The sequence below is a fragment of the Leptonychotes weddellii genome, chromosome 11 (assembly GCF_054177405.1).
Source record: "Leptonychotes weddellii isolate Sample4059 chromosome 11, ASM5417740v2, whole genome shotgun sequence".
NCBI lineage: Eukaryota > Metazoa > Chordata > Mammalia > Carnivora > Phocidae > Leptonychotes > Leptonychotes weddellii.
Genome location: NC_138379.1, coordinates 39,824,924 through 39,843,670, shown reverse-complemented (window position 1 = coordinate 39,843,670; position 18,747 = coordinate 39,824,924). Strand labels below are relative to the sequence as shown.

The 18,747-nt window shown below is 51.2% G+C and overlaps 1 protein-coding gene across 15 annotated transcripts in view; it reads left to right on the top strand.

Moving 5' to 3' along the window:
- MICAL2 (microtubule associated monooxygenase, calponin and LIM domain containing 2) overlaps positions 1-18,747 on the top strand; it is a 213,540-nt gene that overhangs the window by 84,534 nt on the left and 110,259 nt on the right. For all 15 annotated transcript variants that reach the window (XM_081798584.1, XM_081798589.1, XM_081798587.1 and 12 more), the window contains 11 exons: positions 694-810; positions 2,161-2,262; positions 4,656-4,811; positions 8,105-8,205; positions 12,524-12,781; positions 13,850-13,965; positions 14,821-14,947; positions 15,585-15,675; positions 16,398-16,545; positions 17,666-17,865; positions 18,243-18,349. In XM_081798584.1, the coding sequence (XP_081654710.1) occupies positions 694-810; positions 2,161-2,262; positions 4,656-4,811; positions 8,105-8,205; positions 12,524-12,781; positions 13,850-13,965; positions 14,821-14,947; positions 15,585-15,675; positions 16,398-16,545; positions 17,666-17,865; positions 18,243-18,349 (1,523 nt within the window). The remainder of the gene's footprint in view (positions 1-693; positions 811-2,160; positions 2,263-4,655; positions 4,812-8,104; positions 8,206-12,523; positions 12,782-13,849; positions 13,966-14,820; positions 14,948-15,584; positions 15,676-16,397; positions 16,546-17,665; positions 17,866-18,242; positions 18,350-18,747) is intronic.

The window sequence follows — 18,747 nt, the reverse complement described above, 5'->3', positions numbered from 1 at the left end:
GCAGAAAGTTTCTCGCTCTACAGAAAAATATTTGGAGGCATGCCCATGTGTGCTGAATGGCTGGGGACGAGGTAGAGAAACGAGGTGGTGACACTCATCAGGGGAGTTTAGGGAGTGGGTACAAGGTGAATTCCCATAAGTCCAGCTCTGTGGAGAGAATTTCCCACCTGACGCTGACCCTGGATGGCTAAGAGCTTAGGCTCAGTCCTTCACAAAATGACCCATTTCATCACTGACTTTACTTATGGCCATTACTCTCTAGGTCTACTCCTCTTTCTGTCTTTAACTTGTCAGACCTCTAGCCCGTCTCAGGAAGGAGGCAGGAAAGGGAGAGCCTCCATCGTGATAGCATTTTCTAAAAGCTAGAGCACAGTCTTGGAATCAGGCAGATCTGGGTCCACATTCTAGTTTTGCTGCTGTATGACCTTGAGCAAGTCACTTCACCTCACTGAGCCTCAATTTCTCATCTGTGAAATGGGAATAATTATCCCACAGGGTCATGGTGAGGGTTAAACGAGAAAACACTGAGTAGCTGGCACATAATTAGTTCTCAGTCGTGATCATTGCTGGAACACTGCTCTGCTCAGAGACCACTGAGCAGCGATTATAGAGGAGGACTATATGCTATAGCATACAGGAGGACTCAAGCATTGCTACTGATAATTCTTCTCTTTCCCCCTTCCTTTCTAACAGGCATTCGTCAGTTGCAGCTCATCCTATTCAAGGTGGCCTTGATGCTGGGAGTTGAAATCCATGTGAACGTGGAGTTTGTAAAGGTTCTAGAGCCTCCTGAAGATCAAGAAAATCAAAGTACAGTATAATCTTCCTCTTTTGTCTAGAAATCAGAAATTGCAGAATGGAAATCGAATTCGCAGCTCTCAAAGAATGTTCCTGTAAGAGTTATTCTTGTCGGGAGCTGTTGGGCATAATTCCTTCAGAGGATGTGTTACCTTTCCTGACCAACGCTGTCACTTTAGGTTTGCTCTTCTCCTCCCAGGGGATTTATTAAGTCATTAAACCTATAATTTGGTTACCTTGTCGGGAAGTGGTACTTTGACAAACAAAGTAATAGGTAATTAGGATAGAAGACCTAGATTCAGTCGTTTGATGAAGTTCATTCCTATGCTCTCCAGGCTGCGTGGGAACACACACGGACATGTGGCTACACTTGTTGTACCCACGTGATATTTTAAAACCCAGTTAAAAAAAACGTGAAGCTTCTAGAGCAAATATGAAATAAGTGCTCATGATATTATTTGGTATATAATATTCTGAAGCCTTATGGAAGCATAATTTACAAACCACAAAATACACCCGTGGTAGGTATGTCGTCTTCTTTAGTCACGTTGCTCTTTTTTCCTTTTAGTATGTTTATGTAAATGCTGAAGTCACACACACCATGGTCAGAGTTTGTTCATGATGCCTCTGCAGCTTATTTCTTATCGAAAGCTGCTGCTGCCTGGGCAGGGCTTGTGGTTTGGGCAGCTTCGTGTCGGAGACCTCAGAGCTTTGCGGGCTCGTTACGACTCTGACCTCTCCTGTCCTCCGCCCAGAATATTTCAGAATGGAGGAGAGGCCTTCCGTGGCTTTTGTAGCAAGACAGCATCTGTTAGTGAACTTCCAGAGATGCGTGTGCCTTCGCCTTTCTCAGACCCAATTCTGGGTGACCAGCAAGGTGTTACCTGGAAATGTTCTCATCGAAGGCTGTGTGCTGCCCATCAGAACATTTCGAGCATAATGAAGTGGGAAGCCAAACTGGTTTCATGACACCCAGCACATCCTTCAGGTCTGGTTGGTAATAGGAGGGCAAGGAGGAAGAGAGGGGACTATGAAGAGAACATGGTAGAATACACTGAGACAAACAGGGTTCAAGTGAGACTGGCCTGAGAATCATTGAGGATAGATTCCCAGCCTTTAGAGAAACCAGTTAAATCAGGCATGGGGTGGGTGCTGCTGGTTTACCTTGTCCTGGATTGAACTGCTATTAAAGCCAGAAGGACTCCAGATGAGGGTGTGATTTAGGATAACTCTGGATCTTTCCTCTGGCAGCTCTGCCTGCGGTGCCTCTACCTAGTGATATTATCCCCTTTTTCCCCGGCCAATACTGAAGGGACCTCCCACCTTTCTCTGCCAACTCAAATCATTTTTCTGTTCTGGCAGAGATCGGATGGCGGGCAGAATTTCTCCCTGCGGACCACTCTCTGTCGGACTTTGAGTTTGACGTCATCATTGGCGCCGACGGCCGCAGGAACACGCTGGAAGGTGAAGACGCTTATTCCTGGAGCTGAGGGGGGTGGGGCACGGGAGTTGGGGGGGTGCTGCAGAATGGGGGCAAGATAGCAGGTGCCAAAGCTGGATGGGGGCCTTGATAGAAGGGCAGACTGTCCTGCCGTGCCTGAGGCTGAACATTCAGAGGGCAAGCATTTCATGGTCTCTGAACGTCAGGCTTCCCATCTGTAAAATGTAGATAATAGAACCTCCTCAGAGCATTGTCATGAGGGCTAGGAAAGGACTTGTATGTAAAAATGCTTTATAAAGGTAAAGTGCCATGGAAATTGAAAGTCAACATGCATTTATTGAGCTCCTGTCAATGAATCCATGGTACTTAGCACTTTCCCACTTACTCCATCTAGCTAAGACAACCATTCTTAGACTCTCCGTGGCCTTCTTGTCCTGTCACATGTAATACCCCAGCAGGAGGAGCCCGTCGCTTCCGTAACTTTTAAGCACACTCACTGCTGGGCAATAAGATGAGCTTTTCCCAGACTGTCAAGGTGCAAAACCCTGCTTCTCTGAGTTCTGGAGTTGGAAGCATAACATGTTTTCTTGGAGTAAGATCTGGTCAGGTTGGGAGAAGAGCGCCACTGCCAGAAATGTCTTCAATCCCCTAGCCCCTCCCCCGAAGATCAATTGACTCAGAGGTTGTACTAATTGGCGCTAACTGTATGAAGGCGAGACTGCAGATAATGGACAAAGTGGTCCCACATGGCCTCTCTCAGATTGGTGGCTATCTGCTCTTCAAGCTTGCCCCCCTCAAGGTCTGCAGGCTGCGGATTTCTGATGGGGAGGGCATGTCCTCTGAGGACAGAACACACTCCCGGAAAGAGGGCTGATGCTGGAGGATTTGGGAGGTGTGGGCTGCCTAGCTGGGCCCTACCCACATGCTGTGCCACCAGGACCCTTTCCCCACTCTTGCGCCTCTCTCTTCTCCTCCATCCCTACACTCGCCCGACCCCTGCAATCAATAACCCATATCTGACAAAGACTTTTTAAGCTGCTAACCTGGATGTTGTGCTGTTGGAATTTATGGGGCCATTTTGGTGGTTGGGTAAAATTGTAAGTCTGAATATTTGCCAATCCAAAATCCACACTTTGCCTGAGTATAGTTAGGCATATCATGGGCAGGAAAAGAAGCTGTGAGAAGGAGGGGAGCCATTTAGGCAGCTTAGCACCAAATAAGTAGACTAGAGTGGGAGTTTTCCTATACTGGCACTGTTGACATTTGGGGCCAGATCATTCTTTGTCCTGTGCACAATAGGATGCTTAGCGGCATCCCTGGCCTCTCCCCGCTAGACACCAGTAGCACCCCCCAAGTTGTAGCAACCAGAAATGTCTCCACACTTTGCCAAGATGCCCCCTGGGGGCCAAGGTCATTCCCAGTTAAGAAATACTAGACTAGACAATAGTGGCCATTTCTGACCATTTCAATAAAGTCTAATGAAGAATGATTTAAAGAGGAGGTATTGAGAAAAACCCCAAGGTTTCTAGTCAAAGGGAGTATTGACAGAGAAGTTTGGGAATCAGCATGAGGTTTGAGTATGTGGTGAGCAAATGTAGGGAGAGTTCCCAGAGGAGGCTGAACACAAAGGCATGTCCAGAGAGCCTGCCCTTGTGATGAGAGCCTTGAGTGAAGCAAAGTAAACAACAGTGTCTGGGGCAGAGGGAGGATTCAGGACTATGGGGTAGCCAGATGCTAGAAAGGAAGGGGATTGGCAGAAGATGCTCCATTGAAGTGTGACCACCTGCTTGGGATCCTCTGTGTCACCACCATTGAAAATCAATTTTAATGTAAACCATTAACTACTAGAACCCCAAGGAATCATTGTATTAAATCAATTGCAAGTTATACTTTTGTCTACTCATTATATATTTACTGAGTGCGGACTAAGCGCCAATCACTGGAGACTAGAAATAGAAAATTCGTTAAAATCCCCATCCCACAGGAATTCAGTCTCATAATCCTACTTTTCAAATGGAGGAAAACATGAAAAATGCTGACAACCTTGTTTGAATCATGTAAGTTCAAAGTGCACGTGTCATGGGTTTTCCTAGCAACAGTGCCTAGCAAATCTTAGCAGGATGAGCCTGCTGGGAAAATCACTTTAGCCTTTTGTATGTAGAAGCCTAACCAGAATAATTGGTCCTATAGATTTTAGGAAAGGAGAAAGTCCCCCTGACTGAGGCCTCTGGTGGTGTGTTTCTTCCTCAGGTACGAACCTTGGCATTTCCAAATGCCTGCCCCTGTTCTCCAGAGATGCAGAACTCTAGTTTCACTGGCCTGTGAGGCATCTGAGAACAGCTTCCTCCATAATCGTTCTCAGTTTTCACACCAAATGCAGAAGAAAGACTCCCTTTTTGCCTTTTTCCTCACGCAGGGTTCAGAAGGAAAGAATTCCGTGGGAAGTTGGCTATTGCCATCACCGCCAACTTCATAAACAGAAACAGCACAGCTGAGGCCAAGGTGGAAGAGATCAGTGGTGTGGCTTTCATCTTCAACCAGAAGTTTTTTCAGGACCTTAAAGAAGAAACAGGTGGGACCTTCACCTTTCTCCAAACCAGGCCATTGTCCGTGCTAGGCATTCCCAGCTCTTGGGATTGGGAGACTCACTCTGATTAAGTGGAAGCAGGGACTTCTCCATAGGATAGAAATGGGCAGGGTTCCTTCAAGGATGAGAGAGCTTCTCGAGGGAAGGTTCTGGATGTTGTACATGAAAATGGATAAAGATATATTTACTCAGCATTTAGTCAACATGCCCATTGTGTGCTTGTATTCAGTATCGTGGGGTACAGAGTTGAGGTTGACATTGTCCCCTCCCCAAATGGCTCCTTGTCCAGTAATGGACACCCAGGTAAACCACCCTGATGCAGGGAGATCGGTCTATGCCTGAGGCAGCATGAGCTTCAGGGAGCCCTCTGAGGAGGGAACCAGTAACCCCGGGTTGGTCCCCGAAGAAGTGTAGGTGTTCTAGTTCAGTGTACCAGCTGTCGTTCCCCATAAGGGACATCCAGGGATGCCCAGGAAACATGTACTCACCCCAGGGCATCAGTTGTCCCCTAGCCATGGGCCTTGAGTATCTTTCGAAGATACTCATTCATGTACTCAACAAATATTTATTGACTGCGTACTTGGTGCCAGATGCTGCTCAAGGGCCTGAGAAAGAGCAGTGGGCAAAACGAGACCCCTCTCTTGGAGTTTATATTCTATGGGGGGAGACTGTCAGTAAACAAATAACTAGCACGTCAGGTGGTCAAAAAGATGATGGAGAGAAGTAAAGCACGGTGAGGAGAAAGAGGGATGAAACCCCGCTGCCAGTTAAGTAAATTCCAGATTTTTCTTTTAACCTGATTTTAAAATCTTATCTCTCCTTGAAAGGCAGTGTGACAACAGTGTTAAATAAAAATTTGTTTAAAGATTTTATTTATTTTGAGAGAGAGAGTGTGAGTCAGGGGAGAAACAGAGGGGGAAGGAGAAACTGAGGGAGAGGGAGAGAGAATCCTCAAGCAGACTCTGCACTGAGCGTGGAGCTGGACGTGGGGCTCGATCCCACGACCCTGAGATCATGACCTAACTTGAAACCAAGAGTCGGACGCTTAACCAACTGAGTCACTCAGGCGCCCCTAAAATTTTTATGCTAGAAATAAATCATCCACACTCACTGTCAACCTGGCACAGAAATAGTCCTCATTTCCATATACTGCTTTTCAGTAACCGTCCACCTGTACCCTCCCTTTTTACATGGCTCCAGCTCTTAGCAGGGCGCTAGTACTCTTTGTGATTCTGGTTTTCTCATTCGGCCTCGCATTGTAAATATTGTCCATATTGCAGCCAAGTCCTCCGGATGGTCAGTTTTGCAGGCTGCAGAATAGCTCAGGAACTGGATGTTTGTCACTGCCCGAGTGTCTGCATTGGAGGCTGGCAAACTGTGGTTGGAATGGCTGAAGGAAAAGCAAAAGAAGAATATTTTTTGACAAATCGAAAGTTATATAGAACTCAGGTTTCCAGGTCCATAAATGAAAGCTTATTGGAACACAGCCACGCCTGTTCATGCATGTCACTGCCCATGAGTGGTTGTGGGCCCGGATGGCTTGCAAAGCCTGAAATACTTACTGTCTGGCCCTTTATGGCAAACGTGTGCTGGCCTCTGACTTAGACCTTTCAGTTACTTACCCTTACAGAGCAAACTGCTCCTGCTGGAATATTTCCATTTGGTTTTCTAGGAATGGGATTCCTTACGGAGCAGACTGTGCCGCTCTCTGGCCACGAGGACATGTGCTCATTGTGTGACCTTCTGAGTTTCACCACGGTGGCATGATTTTATTAGAGTGTTTTCTCCCAGCATGTTATGCTCTTCTGAATGATTTAAGAATTAGTTCAACCCTCCCTTCCTCTCAAAAACTGAGAAGATAAATACTTCAGCAAATCACCAAATACGAATTATGACAGGACATTGAGTGTGTTTTTCCAAATGTTTCAATGAGTTTCCTTTAAATTTCACTGGGATGGTCACCCTTGGCCATTGTTTCACTGTGCCCCTTACAAGGTGACAACGATGAATTTCCTCCCATTCTCTGGGGGGCCCTCTGCATTGATGGCTGTTTCCTATTTAACGGTAATAAAGGGGTTCCTATGGTTACCCAGGACGCCCTTATCAACTGCTGATAGGTTGTTATGTGTCTGTTCCTTTCTCTCCCTTTGAGGAAGCTAAGCCAGTGGTTCTCGAACTGACACGTGCATCAGAATCCCCTGTAGGCTCGTCAAAGTGCAGATTGATGGCCCTACGCTCAGAGTTTCTGATTTACTAGGTCCAGGGTGGGGTCCTGATCATTAGCATTTTTGGGTTCTCAGGTGATGCTGATGGTGCTGGCCAGGGGGGCCCCACTTTGAGAACCACTGAGCTAAGCTCTCATAGCATTTTTTTTTAATGCAGAAACCTAACCTATGAAGTGTTTTTGCAATTGCTGGAAAGTGCAAAGCTATACAACCCAGCCCTCTAAACTGAGTTGTTCCTGCCAGGGCATCTGGGTTTCCCCACACACAGGGGGGATAGTAGAAACATCGCTTCGCACAGTCTTGAAAGAATTCCCACAGCTCTTTGAATCTCTGGCCACATGGAGGGCATGGCATGGTGGATGGGACTTGGAATCAGACAAGCTGGGGTTCAAATCCTGGCTCTGTTGTTGCTTAGCTGCCATGCCCCGGACAGCTCTTGGCCCTTCTGCAGCACTTCACTCTAGCTTGGAAATACTGGTCCACAGTCCCTAAAGACTTTGAGGTTTTCTCTATTTTTTAAATGCTTTAATTATATTGCAATATATAAATATATCAAATCAACATGTCGTACACCTTAAACTAACACCATGTTATATGTCAATTACATCTTAATTTAAAAAAACACATAGTGTCTTTGGGGCACCTGGGTGGCTCAGTCGGTTAAACAGCCGACTCTTGATTTTGGCTCAGGTCATGATCTTAGGGTCCTGGGATCAAGCCCTGAGTCAGGCTCCATGCTCAGAGAGGAGTCTGCTTGGGGATTCTCTCTCTCCCTTTGCCCCTCCCCCTGCTCACATGCACGTGCGCTCTCTCTTTCTAAAATAAATAAATAAGCCTTAAAAAAAAAACCACATAGTGTCTTTGTGGTACAATAAAAGCTAGCTGTGTGGAGTTGGGTAAATTCTAGCACTTAGTTTCATCTTTTCCAGCCTTGTATGTTTTAAAAACTTGCCTAACGTGAATACATGCAGGTAGGTAATGACACCTGTAATGCAGCGAGGCACTGAGACACGGAGGGAGTCAAACTGAGTCCATGCACGCTTCCCTTTGCAGGGATTGATCTTGAGAACATTGTTTACTACAAGGACTGCACCCACTATTTTGTCATGACCGCCAAGAAGCAGAGCCTGCTTGACAAAGGTGTCATCATTAATGTACGTATCTCTTGGCTGCGATGTCCTGTCTTTCCCTTTGTGACCCAGCAAGTGCAGGAGTAGGTGCTGTCCCTCAGGAACTGAGCAAGGGGGTAGGGGGCAGGTGGGAAAGAACCACCACCCACCACTCTCCTCCTCCGTGCTGTTGTGTGAGTGTTGGATGAAGGAGCCCACACCACTACGCACAGACGTGTTTCTGCAGAGAGCTGTGGGCTGTGCTGAGACCCTCACCCAGGTGTTCGTGTGAGCCTTTGCTCCCAAGAGATTGGCTGAGTCTTTTCCTTCCCCACGTCTCATTCAACCCTGCCCCTGTTTCGGGAAAGTCCCATGTCATTTGGAGGCCGATGGGGGCTCCTCGTCCTAGTGGGGCACTGAGACAACATTCGCTTGTGAATTTCCCTCTGTGGCCCTCTTGTCATGGGGTGGCGGGGAGCTCTCTGTTCTCGCAGTCAGAAAGGCTTCGTTTGAATCTTGGCTCAGTCAAAGATTAACTCAGGACTGTGACTAAGCTGCTCAGCTTTTCTGAACTTCAGTCTCCTTCTCTGGAGACTCCGAATAATGGTTTCTGGCTGAAAGGGTTGTTTGCAGAAGTAAATGAGAAAATGCATACAGAGCAACTGTCCCAGGGCCTGGCCCATATAGGGGGAGTTTACAGATTCCCTGCGTAACTTCTGTCTGGTTTGGACACCTGCTTTTTTGTCTTGCTGGCTTCCTGGCCTCTGTGTCTTGCCTTTGCATCTTCATGCTTCAACCGAGCACCAAGTTGGAAGAAAGCACATGGAGTTGGGGGCCCTGGGCTGGAAGCTTCTTTGGTCAGGTTTTCAACCCTTCCAGAACCTCTGTTCCTGCCCCGGCTGTTGCCTGGTGCCATCCGAGGTCAGCCTGCTCTCGGGGTGTCAGCCTGGAGCCCGGGCGGCATGGTGACCATTCATTGTTGCTTGTCGGAGAAGAATGTGCCTGTCCTCTTGCCACTTGTGCTGGCTGCTGGTCGGGTGACATGAGTAACCCAGCCATCCCCGGGGCCTTCTCCACGTGGCTCAGGTCCTCGCTGAGGAGCCCGAGCTACAGACAGGAGGCTGTGAATGGCGGGATGGGGGTTGGAAGAAGCTGACTGAGCACAGCTAGCAGATATGTGAGCAATGAGTTTCAGCGTCTGGTACTCCACGGCTGACGTGGTCTGGGGGAGGTGGGGGCGGTGGCCCCTTCTTTCCTCTGCTCCACAGGCACCCCTCTTGAAGTTGCCTCGTTCATCGGGAGGACTATGGCAGACAGTGAAGGACTGTTTGGGGTCCAGGGTTGCCAGCACAGTGGGCATCTCTGCAAAGGAGGGACCGAGGAGGCTTTTGTCAGCCTCTGACCCCACCCCCAGGGCGTTAGGCAGAGTTTGACGTGGGTTTCCTATTTCAGTGGCTAAGGACTCTAGCCTCTGGGACACCAGGGCTCCCTCAGGGCATCCCAGGGCATTTGTCCAGGTCAAGACATGTTGCTCATGGTGACTCAGCTCTTGGGCAGTTGTCAAAGCTCCTCCATACTCCCATCTGTCTGTCACGGCACAGGTGGGCACGTGTGACTCACTGTGAACCTGTCATGACTGTGGAAGAGCTGGGAGCAGATCCCGGGCTCGTGGGTGTCCTCACCAAGGCCTTTCTTTCCTTCACAGACTCTGGGGGCATCTTCTGAGCCAGTGCTGAGGGGCCTCTAGGTATAAGACAGGAATTCTCATCTCGAAATTACAGGCCCCAGGCCGGACATGAGAGAGCTGGACGGCCATTTGGTTCAGGAGCTCTGGCCTCGAGTCTCCCTGTGTCCAGCCAAGCTCTGTAGCATTTGCATAGCTGGGAGCTGGTCCATCTAACCCAAGTCACTCAAATTAACATTCTTGTCGTGCTCCCAGGGGAATGGCATGTCCTCTCTCGTTTCCTCTCCCCACATGGGTCAGCATCTTCCTAGAGGCACACAGAGGTGCTGAGCAAATGTGTGTTGAGTGACTGACTGATCTGCTTCCCCATCTATTCCTGCTGACCTCTGGGCTTCTTTCCATGGCTGCTGAAGGGAGAGTGAAGTTTCTCCTCAGGAAACCATGCCTCTGGGCTCCCCGCTCTGTCCATCTTGCTCTCTGTCACAAAAGGAGGGCAGCCCATTACCCCGGGACCCTGCCTCTGCTGGGCCACATACATACAGGCTAGGGATCCTGGATGCAGCAGGCTTGGTCTCGCCACTGTGGGAGGGAGCACTATGGCCAGGTGGGCAAGGTGAGCACACATCATAGCTGGTCTCCCGATGCTGAACCCGCCCTCACTGGAAGCCATTGCCTGACCTTCTCTTCCGGTCTCCAGCCTTCTTTTTAGCTCAGTACGTGGGGCGACTCCTCTTCCTGTCAGATTCCCCACCTGGGCTATTCCTGCTGCTTCTCTCTCCACTGCCCCCCTCTCTGCCTAGGACACAGCCTCTCTTCGGTACCTGTGCCTGTGGAAAGTGGGCCCCACCCTCATTCTCTTGCCTCTGTCTTAATTTAGAACTCCCTTCTCCAGGCCTGCCATTCCCTCCGTTCTCTCCCTTGTCCTTGTTCTCACCCTATCCCCGTGGTCCTGCTTCTGTATCCACCCACTCCCCTGGAACCTCCTGCCTGACAAGGTCCCTCGGCTCCTCCCAGCAGCCCTGGGCCACATGGGCTCTCAGCCCAACACAGCCTGGGGGTCTGCTCCCTGTGCAGGTCCCCGCGTTCCTGTCTGGGCCACCAGCACCAGGGACCTTCACGGTGCAGTGCTCACACTCACTCGTCAGCCAGCCCACCTGCGGCATGCTTTGAAGAGGGGGTGTTTTCAAGACCTCTCCATTCACCCTTCCCCGTCTCCTCTCCACACCTTTAAGGGAGGGAATTGGTCATGTGACCGTAGGAACAGGCATGAGAAAGGACAAGTGAATGGCAGGAGCTCCAGCCTGAGCACCACCGGCTGACACACGGTTCCCGGGCCAATGCTGGGTGCGGTCTGGGTGATGTAGTTTGGTGTGAACATGTTAGAATTTCTGGAACACGATATTTGAAATCGTGGTTATTAGGAAAATTGGCACAGTGGGTCACTCTGTTTGTAGACGTGGCTGTGCCTGCTAAGACCTTTGTAAATGCTCCTGGTGGTGCATGGGCGGGTCCAGGAACATACTGCACCAGATGCTGTGTTTTGTGCCGTCATGAATTACAGGGGACAGAAATTCCCATTCACTGAGCACTTCCCACGTGCCAGGCATCGGGTTGGGGACTTTATGTCTATGATTTCCTTCGGTCCTCACTGTGTGAAGTGGGTTTTGTTATTCCCATTTTACAAATGAGAAAATGGAAACTCAAAAAAGTTCAGCGATTTGCCCAAGTTTGCTCAGTGAACAGCAAAGGTGGAATCCAACCTCATGCTCTGGATAACCCCAAGGCCTGTGTTGGTCTTACACACTGGTTCCCACCCATGCCCCCGCCTCCCCTTGGGATCTACACTTTCTGTGTCACGTTTTGGGAAAGATAGCCTTCTAGCTTCTTAGCCATATGACGAGCAGATTAGACTCTGGGAGACGTCCCGCAGGTCGCTGCGAGGGTCCCTTAGGGAGGGATATCCTGCTCCTCTAAGCCAGGGCCCTCCTCCTTCCAGCGGGGAGCGGACAGTTAACATTGTAAGAGCACAGCAGAGCCCCAAGCAGCCCTAGCCTCTCAAGAAAAGAGAGAGCTGATTCTGGAGAGAAGGTTTGCGAGCACTGCCAAGCACCCATGTCTTTTCTGGTCTTGTTTGACCACTAAACACAGCATGTCTGGACCATGTTAGCTTAGCTTAGTCCACTAAGAAATCACTGTTCCTTACTTGCTCTCTTGTCTTTTAATTTTACTGAAAGTTATCACAAGAACCAGCCATGGGAAATATACTCCTGCATTTACCGCTAGACCATTATTGAGTAAGCTGGTCATTACAACACTATGTTCCCTGTCAAAATTCCTACGTGAGACCGTTCTTTTAGAATTTAGTGCCAGGAAAAAAATTTCCTCCCCTAGGAATTTCTACGCTTCCTTCTTTCTGATAAGGAAAGCCCTGCCATAGATCACATTTCCCCTTTGCCTTGGATGCCAGGAAGCTCAAAGCCAAGCGTGAGGCCTAATCACAGCTCTGTTAACCCTGACAGATGACTGATTTGGTTCCTCCTGATTCCTTTGGCTCTGATTTTCTGTTTTGCTTAGCTTTGCTGTGCAAGCCCATTCCAAGTCCTTTTGCAAAGACGTGGGTATGAAGGCTTGCCTGTCACGGGGGCGGATTCCCGCACTGTGCTCTCTTTCTCTCCCCAGGACTACATCGACACGGAGATGCTGCTGTGTGCAGAGAACGTGAACCAGGACAACCTGCTCTCCTACGCCCGTGAGGCCGCAGATTTCGCCACCAATTACCAGCTGCCATCGTTAGACTTTGCTCTGAACCACTACGGGCAGCCGGACGTGGCCATGTTCGACTTTACCTCCATGTACGCCTCCGAGAATGCGGCCTTGGTGCGCGAGCGCCAGTCACACCAGCTCCTCGTGGCCCTGGTGGGCGACAGCTTGCTCGAGGTAGCGCCTGCATTTGGGAACCCCACCCGATTCCCAGTAGAAGACAGATCCCTGCATTTCTGGTGTGGCCAACGGCATCTGCTGTCGTGCAGCCAAGGGGAAGGATGGGCTCCCTGCCAGCAGGCCAGAGTCGGCCAAACCCATCCTGGCTCCGGCTTGCACCTGGCCTGCCCTTTCACCAGACCCAGAGTTGCTCATTCTGCCTTCCTTTCCCCACTCTGGGCTCTTCAGGCTGATCTCTTTGTCACAGTACGAAACTAGTCAGCCCTGCTCTGCCGTTCACGGGCGGGCGGCCCTCTTCAGAACATGTACCCCCTCAGCTGGGCCACATCTTCTCCCTCACGTGGGGAGCTCTCTGGGGCCTTGCAACATGGAGATCGGAGAGGGGGCCAAAGGGCATGTGGGCTCCAAAGTCCAGCTTCCATCCGTGGCCTCCCTACTCAAAATGCTTCGCAGAGCGTCGGCAACTGCATGCATCCTTAGATTGAACGAATGTTTTCAGCAGGGTTACATTTTTATCTTTAAAGTAAGTAGTAACCAAAAAATGTTTGTTTATCCCAAGTTAAGAGTCAAATTCCAAACCATGCTTTGGGTGCCCATGGGACAGTTCAGTTAGAACTTAGCTTGGCGAACCAGCCCTCGCTCACCATGGTGTGTGGGCTGTGATCTGCCCCCGCCGCCGCCCGCCCCTTCTCAGCATTCTCTCTTGCTACTCAGCTCCGTTCCTCCACCAGGCCTTTGCCCATGCTAGTCTTGAACGGATCAAGATTAGAAGCCTACCCGTTCTTTAAAATCAGCATAAATGCAACTCTTTTGTGAAGCATTTCCTGATTTCCATCTCCCTCCCCGGGGTGGGGAGGTGTGGGGGGTGTGGGCAGACGGACTTGCCTGTGCCTTGTTTGAGCCCCAGAGCAGTTTTGCTCTTCCTGTGACACCGCACCCACACTCCCTTCAGGGCTTCCATGGGCTCAGCAAGCAAAGTGCTGGATAGAATGGGATAGCAGGCTGGGGGGAGGGGGGAGGGTGGGCATGAGAACCATCTGGAATTTTGCATGTTTTCTTCTCCAGCCATTTTGGCCCATGGGCACAGGCTGTGCCCGAGGCTTCCTGGCAGCCTTTGACACAGCCTGGATGGTGAAAAGCTGGGACCAGGGCACCCCTCCCCTGGAGCTGCTTGCTGAAAGGTGAGTACTGACAGTGGGGCTTCCAGCTGGGGTAGGACTGGTTCCACAGCTCAGGCAGGAAAGGGAGCAGGGCTGGCCATCAGGCAGCTCCTGGATGAGCCTGGAGCCTCTGTCCTCTTGTATTTCCTTCCCACATGTGGCCTGATTTGATCATCAGGATCCCCGGGGAAACTCTCTGTGTCATGTTTTACCTCCTCCCGTGACTTCTCTGGGGACCAGGATGTTAGGACCTGAATGCAGAAGAGAAATCTTGATCTGGAGTGACCCCAAAGTTGGGGTTCCCAGCATGGCCCAGGCACTGTGAGCGGAAGAGGTTGAGGGGAAGCCTCGGCTGTGGGGCTGAGTGTCTTCCCCTGTGGGGGGCCGGGTATCTGACCTCTCAGGCCTCTCCTGCTGTTGCTGAGACCCAGAGCTCCCCCCCAGACCCCGCTGCTGGCCCCGTGGCTGTAACAGCTGGTGGACTGGGAGACGGCAAGACTGATGGTGGGGGGGGCAGACCTCTGTGGGTCTTGGGTGTGGTGGCCTGTGGGGACAGGAGGCCACGGGAGGCAGCGTGGCTGAGTGGTGGTTATAGCAAAACCACAGGTCCCTCGGCTACCAGCTCTGGTGTCCCTGCCCTCTGCTCGGGGGAAGGAAGCCGGCATCACTGCTGCTGGACACCCCCTCCCCCCCACCCTCTCCAGCCCTTCAACTGTCCCCCACTTTGTGAGTCTCAGGAACCACAGGGGCCAGGCACTGCAGGGAAGAGGTACACAAACACATCTAAGAAGCCCTTAAGAGCAGGGAAGGGGTGAGGGAATGAGGGGATGAGGCTGCCAGAGCAGTCCCTGACCCCTGGGCTCTGCCTCATCCTAGAGAAAGTCTTTACCGGCTGTTACCTCAGACCACCCCGGAGAACATCAACAAGAACTTTGAGCAGTACACGCTGGACCCAGGGACACGGTACCCAAATCTCAACTCCAACTGTGTCAGGCCCCATCAGGTAAGTCCTTCCCTGGGCCCCATCTGGGCTACCCTGCCCTGAACGGTGGGTGGGAGGTCATGCAAAACCTGGCCCCATCCCCAAGGCTGTGGCCGCCAATGCCTCCTGGCTCCGATGTGGGACCAGTTCTTCTCTCTAGGAGAGCCATGAGAGACCATAGAGTCAGTGTCTCTCTAGCCCACAGGAAAGAACGAGAACAGATGCCATGTCTGTCCTCATCTGCACACACGCTGACGTGTTTACTGTCACCGTGCATCGGTATTGCTGAGCACGCCTCTGTCACGGAGTCTACTCGGCCAGCCATCAGGTCCTTTCAGTTCCCAGTTCCTGAGTTTCCTCCTGTTGACTCAGGAACCCACAGCCGCTAACTTCTTCTGGCTGTGCTGTTTGCAAACCCCGTCCTGCTGTTTGTAAAATCAGCCACCTGTGTGTTTTCACACTTGAGTCCCCCCACGTTTGGGTGGACAGCTGAGATCCATGGCTCTGCATCTCAGGTTCCCTGGGGCCCCTTGTCCAAAGTCCTGCCCTCCAGCGAGAGAGGAAAAGGATGGTGGACGTGGAGGAGAAGCTGGGCTGGCCCCAAGACTGGCTTCAGGGAAACCCCGGTGGGCAGCTGCGTGGTCTCTTTGGCTTGTAGGTGAAGCATTTGTATGTCACTAAGGAGCTGCACCCGTGCCCTCTCGAGAGGCTGGGCTCGGTGAGGAGATCCATGAGCCTCTCCAGGAGGGGTAAGCCACTGCCCTGGGTCCTCGGCCAGGATGCTGGGTGCGGGGTGGGGGATCGCTTTGCAGGGTGGCCGTGGGGGCCCAGGCCCTGCAGCCCACTTGGCTCTGCTGCTGTGACCTGCGTGACCTTGGCCAGGTACCTCTCCTCTGTCCTCCCATTTCCTCATCTGTAAAACCAGGACAAGGACAGCCCCAGCTGCAAATCGGTTGTCAAGGAGAGAATATGTGTCGAGCACTTAGGACAGTAAAGTGAACGGTGGAACTGCGCCTTGCTTTTCCCTCCCTGTTGTTTACAGTATGGGGATCTTGTCTCCCCAGCTAGATAACAGGCCCCACATGCTACACACTTTTCCTAGTGGAGGGAAGGGATGGTTAAATGAGTAACTCCCCAGCATCAGTCCGGCCTGGCTCGGGTCACCGTCCAGCCGAGAGACCTCTTCGGTCTCTGTTGCCCGCCCAGACCCCGCCTCCTCCCTGCCGCTGGGTGCACACCGCCTTACCAGCCTCCCCTCCCATCCCCTCCCATCCCCTCCCACCGCATGCCCCACTGCTGCTGCCTCTGTTGTACACAGCCTGCCCGGCCTTGCTAGATTCTTCCATGGCACGGCCCTTTTCTGTTTTCCTGGAATGCCTTCTGTCTGATGAATCCCTCGACACTCCTCAAGACGCGGCTCAGATGCACCTGCTCCATGACTCTCTCCACTGTCTGTCTCCCCCTCATGCAGAGTTAGACATCCGGCCCAGCAAGCTCTTAACCTGGTGCCAGCAGCAAACCGAGGGCTACCAGCATGTCAACGTCACCGACCTGACCACATCCTGGCGCAGCGGCCTGGCCCTGTGCGCCATCATCCACCGCTTCCGGCCTGAGCTGATGTGAGTTGGGGGTGCAGGCTGCACCTGCTGAGCCCTCCATGGCCCAGGGGTACCCTGGAGACAAGGGGAACCAGGGATGTTCTGCTGGATGTGGAATCCTGGCTCAAAGTCTATCTTTGGTTTGAGTTTTTCTTAAGTTTTTTTCTTTGCTGTTTGCACTGATTACTCTGTCAGCAGCTTGATTAACCTGTGTTCCTAATATGTGAGGAGCAGACGCAGCTCAGGCTCCGTGCTTGTACTCGTCCCCACATCCCCTCCACCCCCGTGCTGGGGAAATCGAGCATTCACCCCTGGGCACTCTCCCCACAAGAGAGAAATTACGTGCAAGACCTCATTCTGGGGACGAGTTTGAGGATTTTACAGCCAAGAGAATTAGATCTGTTAGCTGTTAGCTGTTAGCAGACCAGTTAGCTGTGTGGCACTGGGCAGGTCCCTTAGCTTCTCTGAGTTTGTTTCTTTGTAAATTGGGAATAATGGCAGCGTCGATAGGAAGATTGGACACACTTTGTGATGTTGAAGGCCTAGTACATGTATTAATGTTGAATTCAGATCGGCTGCAGAGTAACCACACACCCACGGGCACATTCATCCAGAAGGCTGAAAGGAAACCTCCCAGAGGGTTATCATTCGGTGCCTTTAGGAAGTGAGGCTGCCTCAAGAAGGGGATGGGGTGCTCACCTGTTACTTTATATGTTATTTATCCCTTGATTCCTTTTTTTTTTTTTTACAAGATATCCATATACTTTTATAATTAAAAGCACAAGCACGTAAAGAAACTATTTAAAAATAAAGTAGCTGATAAGTTTTCCAAAGACAAATTATTTTCCCATTGTTTCAGCCCAGGCAGCAATGACATTGTCATGGCCTAAATCTGATTTGGTCCCTACCCCAAGTGTGGAGGAGCCTCCCTGGGCAGTAGTGGGGGGGGGCAGTGGGGTGGGGAGGGCAGCAGGGGGCTGGGGTGACTGGGGGCAGGAGCCGGGGTTGCAGCTCCCTCGCCCCTCCCCACCCAGTGAGACCCAGCAGAATGTTGCCCACAGTGCTCCTTACAGGTAAGTTGGTTCAGCTTTTCACACCTCTGTCTCCTGTCCCTGAACTTTGCGTTGTTCTGGTTCTCCAGCAACTTTGACTCTCTGAACGAAGATGACGCTGTGGAGAACAACCAACTGGCATTTGACGTGGCCGAGCGCGAGTTTGGCATCCCCCCAGTGACCACGGGCAAGGAGATGGCGTCAGCCCAGGAGCCTGACCAGCTCAGCATGGTCATGTACCTCTCCAAGTTCTATGAGCTCTTCCGAGGCACCCCGCTGAGGCCTGTGGGTAAGGCCCTGCTTTGGGACAGGCTTTGCTATGCCCTTGGGCCATCTCCGCCCTGTGCCCATGTCTGGTTGCTCTCCACACTGGTGTCCTGTGTTCTGAGGTCGGCCCCCTGCCTTCCCTCTCACTTTGAGGCCAAACCGGGGTGGACCTGTGTGTGTGAGTAGGTGTGTGTGGCAGGTGCCACGTGAGGCCGAAGGTCTGCCCCTGTGACTGGGAGGTCACTGGTTAGAGCTGCATCAGCCCCCTACCCAGCCCATTTATATCTTTAGTTGAGGGGGAGGGAATTATTTGGAGGGAACTTGTAGCCATGACAGCCCCTGAGCCCCGGGGTAGTGGTGGCAGGGTCTGATCTCTGTCATATTTTTATTTCCTAACAGATTCTTGGGGCAAAAACTATGGAGAAAATGCAGACCTCAGCTTGGCCAAATCCTCCATTTCTCATAACTATCTCAACCTCACATTTCCAAGAAAGAGGACTCCACGGGTAAGTTTCGGCCATGGATGGGGCAAGGGGAAGGGAGAATGTCACGTGCTCGGTCTGTTAATGCTGATAACTGACCCAGATCGAGTGCCCACGGGAGACGTGAGTAAAGCGCTGTTTAGTGACCCAGTGCTGCTGGAAGTCCCCCGGCGCCGTGTAGCTGGGATTGGTGACATGAACTGGTTACAGGAAGGGCATGGCACAGAACTGAGAGGTCATGCCACTGAGTATTTTTTTAAGTAAATCAGATTAGCCCTGTCTCCTAAGAGGAAGGTGGAGATGATTTCTTACTTGTTAAGCAGTTTAGATCAGTTATACCATGGCTGTTAGTGGCAGAGTGTATGGTGATGCTACATTTATACATTCTGTTCCATTAATTTCCTTCCTTTTCCTTTCCTTTC